The sequence below is a fragment of the Pelobates fuscus genome, chromosome 12 (genome assembly GCF_036172605.1).
Source record: "Pelobates fuscus isolate aPelFus1 chromosome 12, aPelFus1.pri, whole genome shotgun sequence".
Lineage (NCBI taxonomy): Eukaryota > Metazoa > Chordata > Amphibia > Anura > Pelobatidae > Pelobates > Pelobates fuscus.
The window spans coordinates 127827625-127852708 of record NC_086328.1 but is presented as its reverse complement, the minus strand read 5'-3'; the positions used below and the strand labels follow the sequence as shown (position 1 = coordinate 127852708).

Below are 25084 nucleotides of genomic sequence, written 5' to 3'. Positions count from 1 at the left end.
ACATACATTTGTTCTTATGTGTGAATGAATACAAGAGCTCATGTTTTGAAAGTCTGAAAAAATACAAGAAAAAAAAAATATATATATCCATTCATATTATTTCATTTTCCTGGATATTAGAGATATTTTATTAAAATAGCATAACGTATCTATTGTTTTATGTGTAATTTGTGAGGTGTCTTTTGTAAAATCAAATAATTTCAACTTATAATAAAAAGTTGATTTTTTTATAGCATGTTTAATGAAAAGAAGCTAGGCACTATAACCACTGTGTCTTTTTGTAGTGATTATAGTGAAACTAGTTTTTGGGTGACTCTCAAAATGTCTGTAATGGTTTGTCAAAAACCAGAGGAACTGCATCCAACGACTTGTCCCGGGCCCTCTGCCACGAACATCCGTACCAACAAATCCATCAATATTAGATGTGAAATAACCTCTGAAAAATGATCAGATCTTCTCAAATTATTGAAAACATCTGCCTTTTACCGGAAATTTAAAAGCAGCTTCAAATAATATGAAGACTTAACTGTATTCTCAAAGATAAACTTGAAAATGGAAAAAAATCTCAATGTAATCTTACAGATCAAACACACTATTATAAAAAAAAAAAAAGAAAAAAAGAAAAGATTTCATTAACTTATGTGTACCTATGTTTTTGGAGTGGCCAAAGAGTTGCAATTCAGAAAAAACATTACCATTGTAATACAGAATCGATTCCCAGTCCAATAAAAACGTTTTTAGGAAAACATCTCCTGGCGTAATGGCTTCAAAGTAACAAAGACTTTAGATAAACCAGACCAACCCTATGGTCGTCAAAGGGAAACTGACAAACCACCAACACCATCAATGGCAAGATTACACATACGTTATCAATTAGTCAAATTGGAGGTTTAGCTGCAGTTTTTAAAAGTAGCAGTAGGTTTGGATCCAGTTATAGTTCTTTCTATAGAAAATAATGGGAGCAAGTCTTTTTTAGTATTAACAGTAACATTAAGTAATGGTTAGTCGGTAAAAAGTAGTGACAGATATGAAGACACGCTAGCCCTAAAGCCCTATAGCTGACTTGGCTACCGTAGGGCTTCTGGTGTGAATCTATCCATTTTCGGCACTTAAGTTGGTCTATGGAACTTTTTCAACTAACTCGCAAACTTGTCTACGGCATTGTTAACTCTAATTTTACTAAGATGCTTTTTTTCTACACCAGCATTGAATAAATCGAAGGGTCTCTGTTTCGGGGATGGGTTAAAAGTGTCTGCACACACGGATAAAAGCAGTCAAAATACGGTAAAAAGTGGGCAGTCCTTTATAGGTAAAAGGTGGTGGATTTTTTTTATAGAATTTAATAATACTTCTATGAATGCTAGCGTAGGTACTACAGTGAACATGCCTATTTTGTTCACAATAGCATTCCTCAACAGTGGAATTCCAAAATCTAGCCAAGAGTCTAGTATTTGCAACTCTGTAAGTAAATATTATGGAGGTTTATGCATGCATTTGAAAACCATTTTAAATATTTAATAGGAGGGGGCGGGATGAACGCTGGAGCCGAGCAGACGCCATTTCTGCTTGCTCCTCATCTACCCTTACAAATTTCGCCCAAAATACAAAACTGCCTCGATCAACACAGGAACAAACCGCAAAACCGCAAACTAGGCGATGGACTGCACCGATCGATGCCTTTTTTGTATACGCCGAGACACACAAAGCAAAAACGCAATCCTGGGGCCTACCACGCTCCACAGACACGAGGCCTGGATAAGCTCTTTAACGGCCTACTGGAGGCATACGACAGGAACGAGCCGGACTCCTATTTACCGACGCCGCAGCCCCACACACAGCTAATGGGGCGCCGCACACAAAAGCCTGACAGGGACATTGGGGTCATGCTCCAACGACCGGCAGCACCAAAAACACAGTCTATAGAGCACGAGGAAACACCGGTACCAGCACCCGAAACCCGGAGCACTAGAGGGGATACCTCACCCTCTCCACCACCTGAGCACACCCTGAGTCTGCAACTAACAGACAGCTCAGCTCCGACCACAAAGGGAGACCTTAAAAAGCTCCTCTCGGACTTACACAAGATGATGGAGGCAGACCGAGAACTGCTCAGGCGAGAGATCCAAGCTAACACCGTTCGCATAACAGCAACGGAGGACGGCCTCAAATCTGCCCAATCTACGGTGACCTCCCTGAGCAGCACGGTAGAACAACTCCACACCCAGCAGACTCACATTTCACAGAGAGTGACCACCCTGTAGGACCAACAATGCCGCAACAACATAAAAAAAAAAAAAGGGGCGTACCGGCCGACATAACGGTGGAAGAATTACCGCATTATGCCCGGAGGCTGCTGGGGACCATCCTATCACCCGGAGTGGCCAAGAAAATCACCCTTGCGGGCATATACTGCCTCACCAATACCACTAACTCTTCCACCATGCCGAGGGATGTTATACTCCGCTTCACATCCATCTCTGACAAAGCTCACATTATGGCGGCTTTACGTGGCAAAACACCCCTGCAGTTTGAAGGCACACACCTGAACTTTTTCCAAGACCTCTCCAAGACGACCCTGCAGTGGCGCAGATCCATGGGGCCTGTCACAGCCCACCTCCGGTCCTCAGGGGTACCGTACAGATGGGGAACGATGGGATCCCTAGTGGTGACACACAATGGAGCTACACACACGCTTCACTCGATGACCAACTCACAAACGTTCCTAGCAGCCCTGGGACTATCACCTCCAGACACAGAAGCATTGGCTGGAACCTCCGGCAGCAGCTGGGACCCAGCCACCATCACACCCTTTGTGCCCAGAGGTCTGAACACACAAGGGACTTGATTACCCAACCCCTGACCGGGACTTGAGCCGATACACCGACCTCGAGAACATGGACACATGCTGAATTTGTTGACTAAAAGTTGTTTAGTTCACTGTTTAATAATGTTTAATTTAAGCTTGCCGTAATGATCTTACACAAACACCATGAGCAACCCACTTAGACGCGGTATAACCAAAACTGACAGATCGAGACCACAAACACCTGCACCAACTCAGGCGAGTTTAACCTCCCCCCCACTCCCCCGACGCCCCCTAGGTAAGGGGTATACTACTCAACAGAGAAAGGGGCCATAAAACAACCCACACAACGCCACAGCACTGTGGACGAGATATGAGTAACCGGACAAAAGACTCACAGCATGGCACCTTACTCACACTGTGAAAGCCTGACCGAACCTACACAAACACTAATATGCGGAATAACCTGACATACCCTGCTTCCCCACAGCCCGCATAAATATCCACCAACCCAGGTCTCTTGGAACACCACTCACTCACACAAAAACCCAACCTTAGCAAGCTAGACCCCGACTGACCTGGAGAGACAAATCCTGGAAAATAAAACATATAAAATGGTGCGGATACTCGACTTTACACCACTAGAACCATTGTTACACAGCCTTGCATGATTCTTATGTTACATGATGACAACGATTTCTGTCAATGATGCATGCACTGCAAAAAATAAAGAATTAAAAATAATATATATATTTAATAGACATAGTGGTTATTGTATTGTTACCTTTACTGTGTCAGTATGGAAAAACGATAAAACTGTAATTTTCTTCTAAATTCATTTTTTCTGAATTAAAATTCTAGAGATTATGAGATGTCCTTATCTTGCTTCAATCTAGACAGGATCTGAAATAATAGCTTGGAAGTAGAAAAAAGCTTTTTGTTTCTTACAGTACCTAAATAGATAAATAATAACTGTAAATGACCCTGCTTATGGGAGTAATCCCCCTTAAACATGGCATTGTAGAATGCTTAATACAACCTGCAAAGAAGGTCTGTAGTGTGCTCAGTATACTGAGAGTCAGCCCTAATGCCTCCATGACTGGGAGAATACACCTTAAAATAAAATCGTGAGGGAGGATGGATTCGATTTAAATCGCTCTGCAGAGATGCAGAGCCACAAAGAGCACATGCAGAGAAATACATTGATTTATAGGCTAATTGCCACTTTGCACATTTTTGTGCAAATTAGACTGGATTTTCTGGGTAAGAAAGAAAACAGCTAAAGGAATTCCATTTAATTGTAATTAATAACTAGAAAAGCTACAATTTCTGGGGAAATTGTGAAGTGTTCTTGCCTCCACCAGTAGTCTACAACTGGAGTGGGCGGAGTAACTGTTATTATTTATTTATATAGCACATTTAATTGCAATGCTGTTGCCCAAAGTGCTTCACAGTTACATTAAAACACAGTTATAAAAAAATTAGCAGGTGTAAAAGGCTTTGTCTATGACATCACTTGCTGCTGCAGCCTGGCACAGGTCAGAGTATTTTTGCGGTTGCCATCTTCAAACGGTCATATTTTTAAAACTATAAATCCTACAGCGAATAGCTTTATATTGTGAGAATCACAAGACCCAGACCTACATTTTGATGTATAGCATGTCTCTGAGATATTAACAATGAAGGCACAGTCGCAGTTTAGAAATTGCCCTTCAAATGTGAGCTTTGCAGAGTGGAGTTTCAATGAATGTCAATGGACTGCGTGAGTTGCAAACAAATGCTCATATTGTGAAAACTATAAGGACTATGGCTTAGCTGTGGACATTTTAAGTGGCAGCAGGTATAGCTGGACGTTTTGATATAAGATTTGTGTAGGTGGGCCTGAAAATGAGGGAGTGGTGGCAGTTTAGAAATCATGTCCTGATTTTTCAGCTTTTGCCAGCTCCCACTCTAGCTTTGCCATTCATTCCTATGGGACTAATTTCGCCACAAGAACGACGATATTCCGAGAACCATTCGGCGAAACGTTCCACAAAGTAATAGCAATCCGATCGGGAACAATCTGCACGTTTTGGTATATTTTTGTCTATGTAGTGTAAAAACTGTGGGAGGAGTTAGGGTGGCAAATTTGGCTATAATAATAATAATAATAATAACTAGAAAAGCTACAATTTCTGGGGAAATTGTGTGAAGTGTTCTTGCCTCCACCAGTAGTATACAACTGGAGTGGGCGGAGTAACTGTTATTTATTTATATAGCACATTTAATTGCAACGTTGTTGCACAGTTACATTAAAACATACAGTTATAAAAACATTAGCAGGTGCAAATGGCCCTGTCTATGACATCACTTGCTGCTGCAGCCTTGCACAGGTCAGAGTATTTTTGCGGTTGCCATGTTCAAACGGTCGTATTTTAAAAACTATAAATCCTACAGTGAAGAGCTTTATATTGTGAGAATCACAAGACCCAGACCTACATTTTGATGTATAGTATGTCTCTGAGATATTAACAAGGAAGGCACAGTCGCAGTTTAGAAATTGCCCTTCAAATGTGAGCTTTGCAGAGTGGCGTTTCAATGAATGTCAATGGAAGGCGTGAGTTGCAAACAAATGGTCATATTGTGAAAACTATCAGGACTATGGCTTAGCCGTGGACATTTCTAGTGGCAGCAGGGATAGCTGAACATTTTGATATAAGATTTGTGTAGGTGGGCCTGAAAATGAGGGAGTGGTGGCAGTTTAGAAATCATGTCCTGATTTTTCAGCTTTTGACAGCTCCCACTCTAGCTTTGCCATTCATTCCTATGGGACAAATTTCGCCAGAAGAACGACGATATTCCGTGAACCATTCGGCGAAACGTTCCACAAAGTAATAGCAATCCGATCGGGAACAATCTGCACGTTTTGGTATATTTTTGTCTATGTAGTGTAAAAACTGTGGGAGGAGTTAGGGTGGCAAATTTGGCTATAATAAGAATAACTAGAAAAGCTACAATTTCTGGGGAAATTGTGGGAAGTGTTCTTGCCTCCACCAGTAGTCTACAACTGGAGTGGGCGGAGTAACTGTTATTATTTATTTATATAGCACATTTAATATCAATGTTGTTGCCCAAAGTGCTTCACAGTTACATTAAAACATACAGTTATAAAAAAATGAGCAGGTGTAAAATGCTTTGTCTATGACATCACTTGCTGCTGCAGCCTGGCACAGGTCAGAGTATTTTTGCGGTTGCCATCTTCAAACGGTCATATTTCTAAAACTATAAATCCTACAGTGAAGAGCTTTATATTGTGAGAATCACAAGACCCAGACCTACATTTTGATGTATAGTATGTCTCTGAGATATTAACAATGAAGGCACAGTCGCAGTTTAGAAAATGCCCTTCAAATGTGAGCTTTGCAGAGTAGAGTTTCAATGAATGTCAATGGAAGGCGTGAGTTGCAAACAAATGGTCATATTGTGAAAACTATCAGGACTATGGCTTAGCCGTGGACATTTCTAGTGGCAGCAGGGATAGCTGAACGTTTTGATATAAGATTTGTGTAGGTGGGCCTGAAAATGAGGGAGTGGTGGCAGTTTAGAAATCATGTCCTGATTTTTCAGCTTTTGCCAGCTCCCACTCTACCTTTGCCATTCATTCCTATGGGACAAATTTCGCCACAAGAACGACGATATTCCGTGAACCATTCGGCGAAACGTTCCACAAAGTAATAGCAATCCGATCGGGAACAATCTGCACGTTTTGGTATATTTTTGTCTATGTAGTGTAAAAACTGTGGGAGGAGTTAGGGTGGCAAATTTGGCTATAATAAGAATAATAAGAATAACTAGAAAAGCTACAATTTCTGGGGAAATTGTGTGAAGTGTTCTTGCCTCCATCAGTAGTCTACAACTAGAGTGGGCGGAGTAACTGTTAGTATTTATTTATATAGCACATTTAATTGCAATGTTGTTGCCCAAAGTGCTTCACAGTTACATTAAAACATACAGTTATAAAAAATTAGCAGGTGTAAAAGGCTTTGTCTATGACATCACTTGCTGCTGCAGCCTTGCACAGGTCAGAGTATTTTGGCGGTTGCCATCTTCAAACGGTCGTATTTTAAAAACTATAAATCCTACAGTGAAGAGCTTTATATTGTGAGAATCACAAGACCCAGACCTACATTTTGATGTATAGTATGTCTCTGAGATATTAACAATGAAGGCACAGTCGCAGTTTAGAAATTGCCCTTCAAATGTGAGCTTTGCAGAGTGGAGTTTCAATGAATGTCAATGGAAGGCGTGAGTTGCAAACAAATGGTCATATTGTGAAAACTATCAGGACTATGGCTTAGCCGTGGACATTTCTAGTGGCAGCAGGGATAGCTGAACGTTTTGATATTAGATTTGTGTAGGTGGGCCTGAAAATGAGGGAGTGGTGGCAGTTTAGAAATCATGTCCTGATTTTTCAGCTTTTGCCAGCTCCCACTCTAGCTTTGCCATTCATTCCTATGGGACAAATTTCACCACAAGAACGACGATATTCCGTGAACCATTCGGCGAAACGTTCCACAAAGTAATAGCAATCCGATCGGGAACAATCTGCACGTTTTGGTATATTTTTGTCTATGTAGTGTAAAAACTGTGGGAGGAGTTAGGGTGGCAAATTTGGCTATAATAAGAATAATAAGAACTAGAAAAGCTACAATTTCTGGGGAAATTGTGTGAAGTGTTCTTGCCTCCATCAGTAGTCTACAACTAGAGTGGGCGGAGTAACTGTTAGTATTTATTTATATAGCACATTTAATTGCAATGTTGTTGCCCAAAGTGCTTCACAGTTACATTAAAACATACAGTTATAAAAAATTAGCAGGTGTAAAAGGCTTTGTCTATGACATCACTTGCTGCTGCAGCCTTGCACAGGTCAGAGTATTTTGGCGGTTGCCATCTTCAAACGGTCGTATTTTAAAAACTATAATTCCTACAGTGAAGAGCTTTATATTGTGAGAATCACAAGACCCAGACCTACATTTTGATGTATAGTATGTCTCTGAGATATTAACAATGAAGGCACAGTCGCAGTTTAGAAATTGCCCTTCAAATGTGAGCTTTGCAGAGTGGAGTTTCAATGAATGTCAATGGAAGGCGTGAGTTGCAAACAAATGGTCATATTGTGAAAACTATCAGGACTATGGCTTAGCCGTGGACATTTCTAGTGGCAGCAGGGATAGCTGAACGTTTTGATATAAGATTTGTGTAGGTGGGCCTGAAAATGAGGGAGTGGCGGCAGTTTAGAAATCATGTCCTGATTTTTCAGCTTTTGCCAGCTCCCACTCTAGCTTTGCCATTCATTCCTATGGGACAAATTTTGCCACAAGAACGACGATATTCCGTGAACCATTCGGCGAAACGTTCCGCAAAGTAATAGCAATCCGATCGGGAACAATCTGCACGTTTTGGTATATTTTTGTCTATGTAGTGTAAAAACTGTGGGAGGAGTTAGGGTGGCAAATTTGGCTATAATAAGAATAATAAGAATAATAATAATAATATATATGTGAGATAACATTAAGTGGTCTTGCTATGCAAGAACACTTAACTAGAGTGGGCGGAGTAACTGTTAGTATTTATTTATATAGCACATTTAATTGCAATGTTGTTGCCCAAAGTGCTTCACAGTTACATTAAAACATACAGTTATAAAAAATTAGCAGGTGTAAAAGGCTTTGTCTATGACATCACTTGCTGCTGCAGCCTTGCACAGGTCAGAGTATTTTGGCGGTTGCCATCTTCAAACGGTCGTATTTTAAAAACTATAAATCCTACAGTGAAGAGCTTTATATTGTGAGAATCACAAGACCCAGACCTACATTTTGATGTATAGTATGTCTCTGAGATATTAACAATGAAGGCACAGTCGCAGTTTAGAAATTGTCCTTCAAATGTGAGCTTTGCAGAGTAGAGTTTCAATGAATGTCAATGGAAGGCTTGAGTTGCAAACAAATGGTCATATTGTGAAAACTATCAGGACTATGGCTTAGCCGTGGACATTTCTAGTGGCAGCAGGGATAGCTGAACATTTTGATATAAGATTTGTGTAGGTGGGCCTGAAAATGAGGGAGTGGTGGCAGTTTAGAAATCATGTCCTGATTTTTCAGCTTTTGCCAGCTCCCACTCTAGCTTTGCCATTCATTCCTATGGGACAAATTTCGCCACAAGAATGACGATATTCCGTGAACCATTCGGCGAAACGTTCCACAAAGTAATAGCAATCCGATCTGGAACAATCTGCACGTTTTGGTATATTTTTGTCTATGTAGTGTAAAAACTGTGGGAGGAGTTAGGGTGGCAAATTTGGCTATAATAAGAATAATAAGAATAATAATAATAATATATATGTGAGATAACATTAAGTGTTCTTGCTATGCAAGAACACTTAATAATAACTAGAAAAGCTACAATTTCTGGGGAAATTGTGTGAAGTGTTCTTGCCTCCACCAGTAGTCTACAACTGGAGTGGGCGGAGTAACTGTTATCATTTATATAGCACATTTAATTGCAATGTTGTTGCACAGTTACATTAAACCATACATTTATTAAAACTCTAGCAGGTGTACAAACGGCTTTGTCTATGACATCACTTGCTGCTGCAGCCTGGCTCAGGTCAGAGTGTTTTGGCGGTTGCCGTCTTCAAACGGTCGTATTTTAAAAACTATAAATCCTACAGTGAAGAGGTTTATATTGTGAGAATCACAAGACCCAGACCTACATTTCGATGCATAGTATGTCTCTGGAATATTAACAATGAAGGCACAGTCGCAGTTTAGAAATTGCCCTTCAAATGTGAGCTTTCCAGAGTGGAGTTTCAATGAATGTCAATGGAAGGCGTGAGTTGCAAACAAAAGGTCATATTGTGAAAACTATCAGGACTATGGCTTAGCCGTGGACATTTCTAGTGGCAGCAGGGATAGCTGAACGTTTTGATATAATATTTGTGTAGGTGGGCCTGAAAATGAGGGAGTGGTGGCAGTTTAGAAATCATGTCCTGATTTTTCAGCTTTTGCCAGCTCCCACTCTAGCTTTGCCATTCATTCCTATGGGACAAATTTCGCCACAAGAACGACGATATTCCGTGAACCATTCGGCGAAACGTTCCACAAAGTAATAGCAATCCGATCGGGAACAATCTGCACGTTTTGATATATTTTTGTCTATGTAGTGTAAAAACTGTGGGAGGAGTTAGGGTGGCAAATTTGGCTATAATAAGAATAATAAGAATAACTAGAAAAGCTACAATTTCTGGGGAAATTGTGTGAAGTGTTCTTGCCTCCACCAGTAGTCTACAACTGGAGTGGGCGGAGTAACTGTTATTATTTATATAGCACATTTAATTGCAATGTTGTTGCACAGTTACATTAAACCATACATTTATAAAAACATTAGCAGGTGTACAAAAGTCCCTGTCTATGACATCACTTGCTGCTGCAGCCTTGCACAGGCCAGAGTTTTTTCGCGGTTGCCATCTTCAAACGGTTGTATTTTAAAAACTATAAATTCTACAGCGAAGAGCTTTATATAGTGAGAATCACAAGACCAAGACCTACATTTTGATGCATAGTATGTCTCTGAGATATTAATAATGAAGGCACAGTCGCAGTTTAGAAATTGCCCTTCAAATGTGAGCTTTGCAGAGTGGAGTTTCAATGAATGTCAATGGACGGCGTGAGTTGCAAACAAATGGTCATATCTTGAAAACTATAAGGACTATGGCTTAGTCGTGGGCATTTTTAGTGGCAGCAGGGATAGCTGAACGTTTTGATATAAGATTTGTGTAGGTGGGCCTGAAAATGAGGGAGTGGTGGCAGTTTAGAAATCATGTCCTGATTTTTCAGCTTTTGCCAGCTCCCACTCTAGCTTTGCCATTCATTCCTATGGGACAAATTTCACCACAAGAACGACGATATTCCGAGAACCATTCGGCAAAACGTTCCACAAAGTAATAGCAATCCGATCGGGAACAATCTGCACGTTTTGGTATATTTTTGTCTATGTAGTGTAAAAACTGTGGGAGGAGTTAGGGTGGCAAATTTGGCTATAATAAGAATAATAAGAATAATAATAATAATATATATGTGAGATAACATTAAGTGGTCTTGCTATGCAAGAACACTTAATAATAATAATATATATGTGAGATAACATTAAGTGGTCTTGCTATGCAAGAACACTTAATAATATATATGTGAGATAACATTAAGTGGTCTTGCTATGCAAGAACACTTAACTAGAAAAGCTACAATTTATGGGGAAATTGTGTGAAGTGTTCTTGCCTCCACCAGTAGTCTACAACTAGAGTGGGCGGAGTAACTGTTAGTATTTATTTATATAGCACATTTAATTGCAATGTTGTTGCCCAAAGTGCTTCACAGTTACATTAAAACATACAGTTATAAAAAATTAGCAGGTGTAAAATGCTTTGTCTATGACATCACTTGCTGCTGCAGCCTTGCACAGGTCAGAGTATTTTGGCGGTTGCCATCTTCAAACGGTCGTATTTTAAAAACTATAATTCCTACAGTGAAGAGCTTTATATTGTGAGAATCACAAGACACAGTCCTACATTTTGATGTATAGTATGTCTCTGAGATATTAACAATGAAGGCACAGTCGCAGTTTAGAAATTGCCCTTCAAATGTGAGCTTTGCAGAGTGGAGTTTCAATGAATGTCAATGGAAGGCGTGAGTTGCAAACAAATGGTCATATTGTGAAAACTATCAGGACTATGGCTTAGCCGTGGACATTTCTAGTGGCAGCAGGGATAGCTGAACGTTTTGATATAAGATTTGTGTAGGTGGGCCTGAAAATGAGGGAGTGGTGGCAGTTTAGAAATCATGTCCTGATTTTTCAGCTTTTGCCAGCTCCCACTCTAGCTTTGCCATTCATTCCTATGGGACAAATTTCGCCACAAGAACGACGATATTCCGTGAACCATTCAGCGAAACGTTCCACAAAGTAATAGCAATCCGATCGGGAACAATCTGCACGTTTTGGTATATTTTTGTCTATGTAGTGTAAAAACTGTGGGAGGAGTTAGGGTGGCAAATTTGGCTATAATAAGAATAATAAGAATAATAATAATAATATATATGTGAGATAACATTAAGTGGTCTTGCTATGCAAGAACACTTAATAATAATAATAATATATATGTGAGATAACATTAAGTGGTCTTGCTATGCAAGAACACTTAATTATATTGTTTGAAATGTTGAAACTTCAAAGTAATTATAAGGAGGGGATCTTTATGATAAAATATGATAGTGTTAATAATCAGCAGAACGATTTCTTTTCTCAGGTGTAGGTTTATTCAGCTTCAGGAAAATGATAGGTAGACAGTTTCTTATTTCCATGGCAACTGTTCTGTGTTTCAGGCATATAGTTATTGGTCTTATCAGGTGAAGAGACAGCTGAAACGCTTTCAAAGCAGAAACTATCGTTTGATGTTGTTAGAAATTGTGCATCTTTATCCCTGGATCTACGAGCAAAGCAGATGTCGAAAAAAACAAAAAAAAAAACAAAAGAACAATTATAAAAAAATAAATAAAAAACCTCCAAATAATTAATTAAAAATGAAACCTGCTGTGAAGTCAGTTAAGCCAGTCTGATATCTTCTCAAGTATTTTTTTTTATTTAGTTTCTGCTGATATTGAATTAAAGAGGAACGGTCACATTCCAGGATTTCCAACGTTATGCTTACTTATCCCAATAAGTAATATTCATTTTTTTGAGGTGTGAAAAATAAGATAGAATTAAGAAATCCATCCCTCTTCATTCTGCAAAGGAGCGAATTTATATTCGTTATCTGTTGGTCATTGTCCTTTTATCTTTTTTTCTTTCGTCTCCTTATTTTAAATTTTTGTGAATGTAATCTAATAGCACCATAGCCACTACTGGGGGGGGACTGTTGTGTTCAGAGACGGGTTTCCAATTGTCAGAGTAGGGGATCCCTGGTTTCAGCACTTGTATTGTGCGTTAATGGCACTCATGGAGCCAATGGGGAAAGATAATTAGCAAGAGCCTTGACCAGTGTCCTCTGTAGTCCAGTTAGCTTCCTGTGCTTGATAGCAGAGTGGCTGGGACAGTTTTAGAGGATTTAAAACTCCTCCTAGCTCTCCTAGCTACTGCAGTGTCTGTATGTGAGACTGGGCATACAGACACTGCATGTCCACTAACAGCCTCTCACACGGGAAATGCTTCACAGGAAGAGCAGGGAGAGCATGGAGAGATGCCTACTCTTTAACAGCTATTGCAGCTCTAATGTCAATCATGGAAGGGTAACTGGGCTATAAAAGGCATAGGAGATTGAGTATGTTGCAAATAACCTTTCAAACTCCACATGCCCAAAACACAGCTTTTCCCTTACCCTAAATGTAACCCCTCCCCAAAGCTAAGCAAACCCTTTCCTAAGTCTAACTTATAACATAGAAACATAGAATGTGATGGCAGATAAAAACCATTCAGCTCATTTAGTCTGCACAATTTTCCAAATACTTTACTGTGTTGATTCCCTTTATATATTTAAATGTTTCTATCATATCCCCCCTGTCTCGTCTTTCCTCCAAGCTATACATGTTAAGATCCTTTAACCTTTCCTGGTAAGTTTTATCCTGCAATCCATGAACCAGTTTAGTAGTCCTTCTCTGAACTCTCTCTAAGGTATCAATATCCTTCTGGAGATACGGACTCCAGTACTGCGTACAATACTCCAAGTGAGGTCTCGCCAGTGTTCTGTACAATGGCATGAGCACTGCCCTCTTTCTACTGCTAATACCTCTCCCTATACAACCAAGCATTCTGTTAGCATTTCCTGCTGCTCTATTACATTGTCTGCCTACCTTTAAGTCCTCAGAAATAATCACCCCTAAATCCCTTTCCTCAGATGTTGAGGTTAGTACTCTATCGAATATTCTGTACTCTGCCCTTGGGTTTTTACGTCCAAGATGCATTATCTTGCACTTATCCACATTAAATAGAGGGGTAGGTGGAATATCAGTACTTGTAATTATATTATGTGGCTGCTGAAACGTCCCAAAAACCAGAGTCTCTTCTTTTCTGGTGGTACGATGGATGTAAATAGTAGGATCAAGGAGCAGCGCCTGTGATGGAATTCCCATGCTCAGAGCGATATAGAGGAGGGAAGGAAAAAGACAAAGATATAGTGTAGTAAGTTGAGATCTTAAGTGATAGTAAATGAAGGGAAAAGAATTGCACTTACAATTTTCTGGAGCCTGTACTCGGCTCCAGATATGTGCACCTGGACGGTACAATCCCCGCCCATGGATATGTAGATGGTCCTTGGATGTCCTCAAAAGGAGGTCTCCAGTGGTAGTAGGGTATATCTCCTTTCCAATGGCAGTAGGCCAGTATTCAAATAGTTGGTGATATATATATAAAAAAAAGGATAGAAACACAAAATAGTGCTCTCTGGATAATACAAATAAAATGATAAAATATGGAGGTATACTCACAAGTGAAGAGCAAATAGGATATTGCTCAATATATGTAGGAGTAGGTGGTATGATCCCCACCAAGGATATCACTCCTCGAGTCCTCCAGTAGGGGTGTTGAAGAAAATTAGAAGGAATTATATTATTTAAAAAAATAAAATAGCATAAAAGGATAGGCTTGGAGGCTTCAATAGCATAAATGGGCTATCTTTATTGGAGGCAAAAAAATCAGTAACATAAAACAGCTTTTAACATACAGGGAGGGATGTATAAAATATTAACAAAGCTTCACAGGGTAAGCACCTCTAGTGGTTTCAAGAAATACAGCCACTATAGATGTGTTAAACCCTGCAATGGAAACATTAAAGTTTCTACAAAACTACAATGTCGTGTCTTCCATTGCAACATTAAAACAAAACGGCCACTTCATTCAGACCACTTCATTGAGAGGATAAGCTCTGGGTGACTATAATGGTCCTTGAATATGTCATACCCTAAGCCTGAAAAAAACTTTTCTTTAATCTTAAATTTAACTGCTCTTCAAAACTAACCACAACTATAGCTCTTCACAGACTTTTATCTCTAAACACCCTATGTAATATAACTCTTACATTAACCCCCTTTTACTATAACCACTTCTAACATAATCTTTATCTCGGAGCTACCTACACTCACTATACTCACAGATGCAAACACAAAATTACAAGCAGAAATATGTAAGCATATACATATACAGGTAGACCTCACTTAATGACTAACCTGTTTACTAACTGCTCGGACATACGAATCTGAGTCTTGCGAATTCCCCCGAACATGTATTCAAGGGATTACCCATTATAGTGAGCTGGTCTATGTTCAAGTGAATTCCCTGAACGTAGACCTGCTCTCTAGAGCATGTGAGACATGGTTGTCTCCCTGGTGTGAGGCATCCTCGCTCACTGACCAATTCGTTTTATGATCTAGTCATAGGAACGGAGCTCAGTTGGTAAGTGAGGAGAGCAGAGCGTGTCTTAGATACATGTGCTCACTTTATTTTCTTCTGGTATTTATACTAACTTATTTGCATACTCTTGTCTTTTGATAATTTGCTACTGTTTACTGTTTCTTGTTCCTTTACACTAATATAAAAAAATAAATAAAAACACACAAAAAAATAAAAATGTTTGTATTACGGGCACCAGACATGTAAATTCCACCCTAAAAGTGTTTATGGTTCTGGTTCTGAGTCCCTTAAGCTACACGGACAACAATTCAGAAACAGGAGAAAGACACATTACTGTTCAATTCCATTTTTTTTTTAAATATGTAAAATGGTTTACCATAATTTTAGGATATTAATGCCCTAACATATTTTTGTACATGCTTCATCTTAGTGGCATTCATATGTTTTTTTTTGTATTGCATCATGGACTCATTGGAAGAGTTAAAAGTTCTTGTGGTGAAACAAAAAAATGAGTAAAGCAAGACTTGCTTAATAAAGAAACTGTTGAAACATAAATTGTTTTAAAGCCATCTGGGATAAAAGGCAGCTCAAACCACTGCAAAGTCATGCGTTTGCTACATCTATTTTATAATATTCACTTCCCGAGGCAGGCTTTTGATCTTGCTACCAAGGCTGTAAAAGGACCACAATTTTATTTAATTGCCAGTGCCCATGATATTTTGTATGTTTTGCAAAAGTAATTATTTGTTAAGAGTAGATATATTGGCTACAAATGTTCTAACCGTAGAGAGCCAGCATACAACATCATTGATCTACTGCAAATGAGTGGGAGGCTGCGTTTACATCAGCAGTAATTGGTACAAGAGTTCATCTAGGAGAGAATTTGTGTTTTGTGATATACTATTTAGTTTAAAAATCAATTTGTTTGAGATGAAAACACACAACCCATAATAAATCCGATATTGCCATGAAGCTCCCTCTGTGCCGTAAGAGAAGTGGCCCACTTGAAAATCTCCAGTCATAGCTCAAATGATAACATGGCACCGAGAGTACACTAGTCAAGATACAGAATGCTATTTTTAGAGAAAAGGATGAAAACAATGATGTAGCATTATTGTTGCTCAACCTTCCAGCCGTCTTTGGCACCTTTGATTGCAAGTCGATAAGAAAAAAAAAAGTTTAGAATTTGAATGCCTCAAAGTCCACGTTGGCCGCATAACTTTATTTTAATAATTATTATGGTTATTTATAGAGTATGACCTAAATCATCATGGTCACATCCAAAATTAAATGTAAAGAACCCAGCGTAGGCTGGTCTGCGGGGGCCGTTGCCGGTCTATCGGCACGGTTTAAACTATTGAAACACGTGTTAGAAAAAAAAAAAGGCTTTTTTTTACTAAAGTGAGAATTGTACGGAATTTAAAGTGAGTTCAAAGTGAATTTGAATTTTAGACCAAGATAGTTAAAGTGGAAATTGACTGGAGAAAGCGTCCAGTTCAGCTATTTTTGCCATAAATTTGAAATTCACTTTGAATGCCAACAATTCTCACTTTAGTATATAACCATGAGAATGTTGTGTTTGTTATGAATAATTTCAGTTTCCTCCTCAAACCATCCCTTATTGATGTGAGGATATGCTGCTGAGAGGCGGAGCAAATAGGCATTTTGGATTATTTCTGGAAAAAAATATATATATATATATACACACATACATACGCCTGACTATTATATCAATAACTCAACATATCTTCCCAAAACAACTGCTTTTTCTATAGATAATGTTGTCTTTTATATTATTTGTACTCAAACGAACTGGTTATATTTCATTGCCTAGTCCAGGGGTAGGCAACCTACGGCACTAGTGCCATGCACGGCACTCAAGGTGTCTTTGCACGTCACTCAAGGCTGCTACAGCCAAACAGGCTCTTGCCTATCAGGAGTCCCAGTGAAACTTCAGATATCTGCTAATACGAAAAGGTGGTAAAGGACAATCCTCAATTTATGCATTGCAGAACACTTCCTCCCAACACTTGTGAATGGGCATCAACAATGTAGTAGAGCAGCCTGCAGCTGCTGTTGCAGCTCCTGTCCTTGACATGTACCTGGCCAGCTTGGTCCCCATTGGAACCCAGGGAAGCCATCCACACTGCTAGATTTACACAGAAATGCACAATAACCCTCCCCTCATACAAATAATACTAACAGCCCACAAACAAACATATATACAATCCGCACAATGATACAAAGCAATTACAGTATGTGACAGACCCCTCTGTCTTGGAACTATGCTCTATTTCGTTACCTTCGTCTATGTTAACCGCAGCTTAATTGGTGAACGTTGGGAGGTCGCTATTCGTGTAACTCCCACGTGGCGGTAGCCATTTTAAAGTCCCGAACGGCCAGCGGTGTTCGGCGCCTAAACTATAGAACTGAAAACGGACACTAATTTGCACGAACACCGCTGAAGCCGCCGACCTCCCTTCTCTGCCATCCAGCACACGAACGTCGGTCTGTTTGGTACTTTCCGGCACGAATAGACGCACCCCAGATAGCCATCCCATGGAGCCCGTTCGTATACCGAAAGACAATGTGAAAGACTTTGGCTCCATGGCGAGTGAACTGTATGCATAGGATCTGGCATTCGGTAATAATGTGCGCTCAGATCCCAGCTATCTGGGGATACGTTGAATGTGTGGATTCTGTTCGTGTAATGTAAAGTATTTGATTTTATTGTATTTTTATGTTCAGGTACAAAATGGAGTTTAGCCTCTATCCATGGAGATAATTGGATTACTTCCCAATTATCTCCAGGATAGAGAGGAGGGTTTATCTACATCACAGGGGAGTGTTTATGCTTGTGCCACTGTGATTGGCTACTGTATCCACATTGTCCCAGTCTTCCATCTGGTCCCCTAGGGGAGTGTCCACCAGGTGGGAGACCTGCATAAATACCGGGCAGGTAGCCCTCAATAAACCAGATCTCTGCTTAACCCTCAATACGGAGCTTGGTCTCGTACTTGGGGGTATTGGATTCGTATGATTTACTCGTTCGGCTGTTTGGCTCATGAAAGATTTTGTATGGTTCCTGTTCAGCTAATTGGAACTGCTGTTAGCTTCTTCTTCATTCGGAAAGGGAACGTCCTCAGCGGTATTAACCCCTCTTATACCAGGGTGTACCGTAACAGTATAAGTAACACAAGCAGAATACGGCAGCATACACACCTCAATTTTAAAAAAATAGGACCGGCACGCTACGGGACATCTCAATCCTATATCGGCACAGTGCTGCTAAAAGGTTGCCTACCCCTGGCCTAGTCTATACAAGCAATTGTTCCCTGATGTTTAATTATAGCTGTGCATGTCCTGTCATCATAACTGTTACTTAAAGGGACACTCCAGGCACCCAGACCACTTCTGCCCATTGGAGTGGTCTGGGTGCCAACTCCCACTACTCCTAACCCTGCAAGTGTAATTATTGCAGTTTTTTTTTATAAACTGCAATAATTACCTTGCAGGGTTAACTCCACCTCTAGTGGCTGTCTACTAGACAGCCACTAGAGGGAACTTCCTGCTCTATAGCAAAGGAAACCTGTGCTAGAGCGTTGCTGGATGTCATCATGCTGTGTGAGGACCTCCAGCATCGCTCATTTCCCCATAGGAATGCATTGAAATTATTTTTCAATGCTTTCCTATGGGGAGACGTAATGCACATGCACGGCATTGCCGCGCATGCGCTTTAGGTCTCCTCGGCCGGTAGGCGGGATCAGTCTCGCCCACCGGCCGACGCAATACAAAGGAGGAGCGGCGCGGAGGAGGAGACAGCGGCGAGGGACATCGCCGCTGCCTCAGGTAAGTAACTGAAGGGGTTTTCACCCCTTCAGTAACTGGGGATTGGTTGGGTGGGAGGGAGAGGGACCCTCCAGTGCCAGGAAAACAAATTGTTTTCCTGGCACTGGAGTTTCCCTTTAAAACCATGCGAAAAATGCTATTTATTAACCTCTGTCCTACCAAGAGCTTTTTGAAAAAGTAGTGTTTATTTAAAATATGTGATGCTTCGTACCTAGAATATAAACAAAGAATAAAACAGCAATTTGGTGTAAAGCTTGCTGTTTAGGAAACCTAAAATAAAAGTTATATAAATTTAAAAAAAAATCCACATTTCTATTTATTTACTCATCCTATACTGATATATTAGAGGAGGTCCGCCATCTGACAGGCAGCTTGGCCATCCCCCAGGTATTAGGACTATTGAGGGAGCACTGCTGAAACGCTCCCTGATTACTCCTAGTGCTCACTGACAGTGCAAGCGAATCCCCGGGGACAGTACTCTGATGTTCTCAGATGCAGGGCACCAGGCAGGACAGCACCCAAAAATCGTGACTGTCCTGCCAGAAGCAGGACAGTTGGGAGGCATGAAATACAATGTTAAAGGGAACTGACATTTTCCTAGGATTTTTAATATTATGTTTACTTATGTATATCTGTATTTAACAAACATGCATTTTTTAAAGTTTGAAATATAAAATTGCATGGAAAAAATCCACACCTGTTTATTTTGCATCTGGGAGCGTCCATCGTAGCCGTCTGTCACCCATTGTTATAAGCTCTGTCCTTTGCAGCTGTCATTCTGCATAGACAAAGGATACAGGAAAGGCAGAAACAAAACAATATTTGTATTTCTCTTCTTCATTTGCAATGTTTGCAATGACTTTGCCTTGTCTGAACTGGATTACGATGTCATTTGCTAATGCGAATTCAAAATAAAATGGAGCACCTCACAGGTTATGGGGTTATAAGTGATTTTAAATGGGTATTTGTAAAGAATTTTATGTTTTTTCTGGTAATAAATCTTTCTAAAAATAACACATGAATATGTAAATAGTGTTTGTATATGAGAGCATATAGGCTGAGTGAACCCAAACAGCTGTACAATACATGACATCACAGACTTCTATTGCAGATTGTAAAAAAAAAAAAATCATTGCAGTGTTCTGAAAAACCCGCCTTCGTCCCACTGACTGTCAAAATGCAACCATCAACAGTGAACTCCACGTAGAGAACAATGCTGATTCACATTTTCAGTTCCTCTGCAGAACTGTAGGGGGGCAGAAAAGAGCCCTGGCAGAGAAATGCAATAAAGTTATGAAAAAAAAAAAATTTGCGTTAAAAAATCACTTTGCAATGGAAAGCAGAAGTTAACATGAGTATGTATGTTTTTAGGATAGGCATAGGCAACCTTAGGCACTCAAGTTGTTTTGGACTACACCTCCCATGATGCTCTGCCAGCATTAAGGGTGTAAGAGCATTATGGGGGATGAAGTCCAAAACATCTGGAGTGCTGAGGGTTGCCTATCTCTGTTTTAGGAGGTAAATGGTCAACAAAGGTCAGTTTTGACCTTCAATAGGTTGCTTCCGATGTTTGTTTGGTTAGCTGTTTTTTATTTTTTCCCTAATGACGATGGTAATCTAGAACAAGTTTCATGCCACGCTGCTAGTTTTAGGAATATTTTAACGGGTGTTCTGTCATTAAATGAATAAATCATATGAGGTGTGGTAATGTACTAAAGATTTTGGCACTCATTTTACTCCTTGCATGTTCCACAGTGTATCAGATTTAATGACTGTGCGATCAATACACGTAGAATTCTGAATAAAAACAGGCTTTTCTTGAAAATATTCATGCTGCTAACTATTCAGAACTTAGTAGAATGTATGTAACTTCCACACAGATAAATGGATATTTTACAGAGAAATTATACTTATTATTATTATAAGCCTGGGGGGAGCTGTATTCAGATATGTATTCACTAAACATGCAATTGTAATCTAGAACCTCTTTTACAGCTCACTAAATATGATGTTTAGTATGTAATTCTGCAGTGTTTAATGCTGTGAGACTCAGGAGTTGATTCTTTGTGTGATTTAGAAGCTCTTATAACTTGCTTAGCCTCTTTCTGCCTAATCTTATAGATCTGTCTGTCATCCTCACTCTGTTTTTTTTTTTTATAATTACTAAATGCTAACTTTTAGTTTTTTACTATTTTGGACAACTTTTAAATAATCCCATTTCTCTTGGACTCCATTTAAATTGCTCCAGTCTGATAATGACTCCTTTAGTCCTTTACACATATTCTAATTTTTAGAAAAGTCTGTTTTTCTATAGTCTAAAACTTTTGTTTTTGTGTGGTGTGACTCAGTCACTGTTCTTATATTAAACCACACTGACTGATGATCACTGGATCCTAAACTTTTACCTACTGTAATATCTGATACCAAATCTCCATTTGTTAACACTAAATCTAGTATGGCCTCCTTACAAGTTGGCTCCTCAATGACTTGTTTTAGAGACAATTCCAGCAGGGAGTTTAGAATATGTGTGCTCCTGGCACAAGCAGCTATTTGGGTTTTCCAGTTCACATCAGGAAGATTAAAGACACCATGATTCACCAAATCCAGTACTTTCCAATAGGAAAGCATTAAGAGGCTCTTGTGTATGTTTGGCTAATCTCTGTGCTCTGAGACCATCTGATAAAATAGCAGAGATTCATTCTGCTATTTCTGCAGAAGCGCCCCTAGTGGCTGTCTGAGAGACAACCACTAGAGGTACTTAAACCCTGCAACAAAAACAATGACGTTCTGCAGAATGGCAATGTTTTACGCTGCCAGGGTAAAATGGGGGAGGGGGGGGGGGTTGAAGGGCATGGCTCCCAAACCACATCATTGATATGAAGTGTTCTAGGTGCCTGTAGTATTCATTAAAATCTCTACAATTCGGAGATAGCTGAATAAATAAATTTGCTATTTTTTTCCTACATATCAATATTGAGTAGAACTGTACACTACAAAAAGTTTATTTACTCAATAGGAAATCAAGGATAGTCATCCAGGAATGGAATATTTCAATTTTGCCAGATATAACTATGCGGTAAATATATTTGAATCCATACATTTCTTCCAATTAGAATATTATGCCTTAATAGTTAGCTGCAATTCTCTTGTCTGTGCCCTACAATTCAAGTTTAATGGATGCAACTCTATGTTATTTAGCAGGATCAGACACTTATTTCTCATTTATAATAACTATAATAAAGAGATCAGATGGTCATGTGAATTTTTCTTAATACACCAAAAAGAAAAAATCCATACCTTAGTTTTAGCATTTTTAGATTAATCTACTTACAATTGTTTTCATGTCTTTCATTGAACAGGAGAGCAGCACCTTCAGCCGAGTTCTCTGTGGACAGGACTCGTCACCTGATGTCTTTCTCGACCATGCTAGGTCCAAGTCCAGATTGGAATGTTGGACTTTCAGCAGAAGACCTCTGTACCAAGGAATGTGGTTGGGTTCAGAAAGTTATCCAGGATCTAATCCCATGGGATGCAGGAACCGACAGTGGAGTGACATATGAGGTATTCATTATTAAAATAAATACTGACTATTTTTATTATAATTATACAACGTTCAGAACATCATCAGATAAGTAGTTGTTACGCAAACCATCCTGTTACTTTTAAGTATCTCACTGGTCTTTCTCCCTGCTATGACATTACTTTAGTATATATTAATTTAAATATGATATTTCCAGGGCAGACATTAACCTGTGACTATAATATTAATGGAACTATATATAGGAAACTGACCATGTTTAAGTCTTGGTAGCAATAATGTCTCCATAGCACCTCTGCCAGAATAGTACTACTGTGAAAAGAGCTGAATTAATAGAGATAGCTACAAATAGAAACTGTTTCCCGGGGATTTAACTCGTACCAATCTCACGCATACCAAGATATGTGTATCTGAGTTCTACCCTGAGAATATTGGAATCCTAACCCTTACAAGGACCATAGACCTAGAATTCTAATAAATAGCTACAAATAAATGGAGAGTGTATAAAGGATAACTTATTATATTTTGGGGTTCTAAAGGCATCCACTAACCATTTGACCTTTAATCTCGTGGTTTATTACGATGTGTCCAGCATTACAAGATTGTTTTCTATTCCCTAATAAGAACCGAATAAGCCTTATTATTCTGTATCATGTGTTATATATTATATATCTTTTAAAGTATTGCCATATTTTCGTGTTCTTTAGAATGAAAGAGTCTTTGTTGTGTTGTCGGTTTCTTCAGACTGTAGATTTATAGATTAATTTCAATGCTTTATGTTATTCCATCCTGCATAATTACCGACATGGTATAGGAACGTATTTAGAATGATTTTTGCTGATGCCGAGGTCTCTCTGCTCTACAAAATAAGGCTTTAATCTCACTCTGAAAGCGTTTTACTTTATATTTTGTACATCATCATAGCAACAGTAATCACTCAACGGGCAATCACAGTAGCAGATCTAGGTCACGTTTATTGGAAGCTTATTTGTGTAAAGTGAAGTGCCTTTTAAAAAGCAGCTTACTTAGAAATCTCTGTTACAAGAAATTGCCATACACATGCAACAAATCTACGCCAAGCAATAGCCGCCATTTTCACAAAGCAAACTTCCCACCCTCCCTCGCTTTCCTTCTCCCACCCACCCTGCTTCCTGCTTTCTTTAGAACATACCTTTCCTGGTGTTTGGCATTGTCCCCAATGATGTCCTCGACCACATTACATCTTTGCATCCTGTGCAAATGCTATAAGCTCCTCCCCCCAACCACTGCCTCTTGTCTCTAGTCTCCATCATATCCTTTAGATTGTAAGCTCACAAGTAGGGCCAGCCTTTGGGTTGTGCAAACAATAACAGGGGTGCCCGGCAGCTGTCACAACATAAAACAGCAGACTAGCTCCAAACACCTGAAAATGCATGTTTCTATGTGTTAATGTCAAAGAATCAGGGTGGGCTCTTTCTACTTATTTTTTAAATCTGGCTACCATTTCAAAGTTAGTTTGAACATAAGCTATTTGAGCAACCAAAGTGTGCAATAGCACTTACCCACAGGGTGCACACAGCCCATATTTCACCAAAAAGCTTGTACAAATCAAAAATAAATCCAAAGTATTCTAGCACGTGCTTCTTCTGTCTGTGTCCCTCTGTCAAAATGCAGAGACTGGTGTTACCAGTTGAAGCACTCATGTACACCCTGGTCACTCAATAAAGGGACACAGATACAAGAACAAAGTGCAGGGTATTTTTGTGTTATCTAACCATCAACTTACATCCAATTTATGTACACCCTCACCTATTAGTTAATCCCCATCCTGTCTCAATCCTAACATAAAATAATAGCCCCCACATAAACATAACCTTAACCCCAATTATTTACACCCCACACCCTGTCACGTATACGGTCACATCACCTCCCTGTCACCACCCATTCACTCTATCATATTCACACATATCACATTGCCGCATGTCATGCCACCTACAGCACCCACCCAGTCAGACATACCCATTCATCTACAACCCTCACACAGTCAGATTTCTATCCAACCACCCAGTTACCCATCTGTGAGTGTTTTACTGCTTTAAAAGCTTTCTAATCTCTTTGTTCTGATAAAAATGGGAGGTTTTAAATAGCTGGAGGTATTGGATGAGGGGCATGGCCAGGGAGGGGCGCTGTGTAAATTCTTTGCACAAAGCGCTTAAATGCTTGTGGCCAGCCCTGCCCACACGCCTCCTAGCTTAGAACTTTGTATAAAATGGCTGTAGATGCAAGGGGTCAGCTCAGAGACAAGGTTCCCTAATACTTTTCTATTGGTTTGTCTTACTGTACTGTCTATCTTCCCCAATTGTACAGTGCTGAGGAATATAAACACCAGTAATAATACATGTTCTTTTTAGGATCTCTGACTGTGTACCGCCAAATGATGTTATTTGTGTCTCTATACTGACTGTGCTACTCACCATTACAAC

The 25084-nt window shown here is 39.6% G+C and overlaps 1 protein-coding gene across 2 annotated transcripts in view; it reads left to right on the top strand.

Annotated features, from left to right (window-relative positions):
• The window catches only part of SPON1 (spondin 1), a 308501-nt gene that overhangs the window by 232361 nt on the left and 51056 nt on the right, over positions 1-25084 (top strand). For both annotated transcript variants that reach the window (XM_063437314.1, XM_063437313.1), the window contains exon 8: positions 22444-22645. In XM_063437314.1, coding sequence (XP_063293384.1) covers positions 22444-22645 — 202 coding nt within the window. The remainder of the gene's footprint in view (positions 1-22443; positions 22646-25084) is intronic.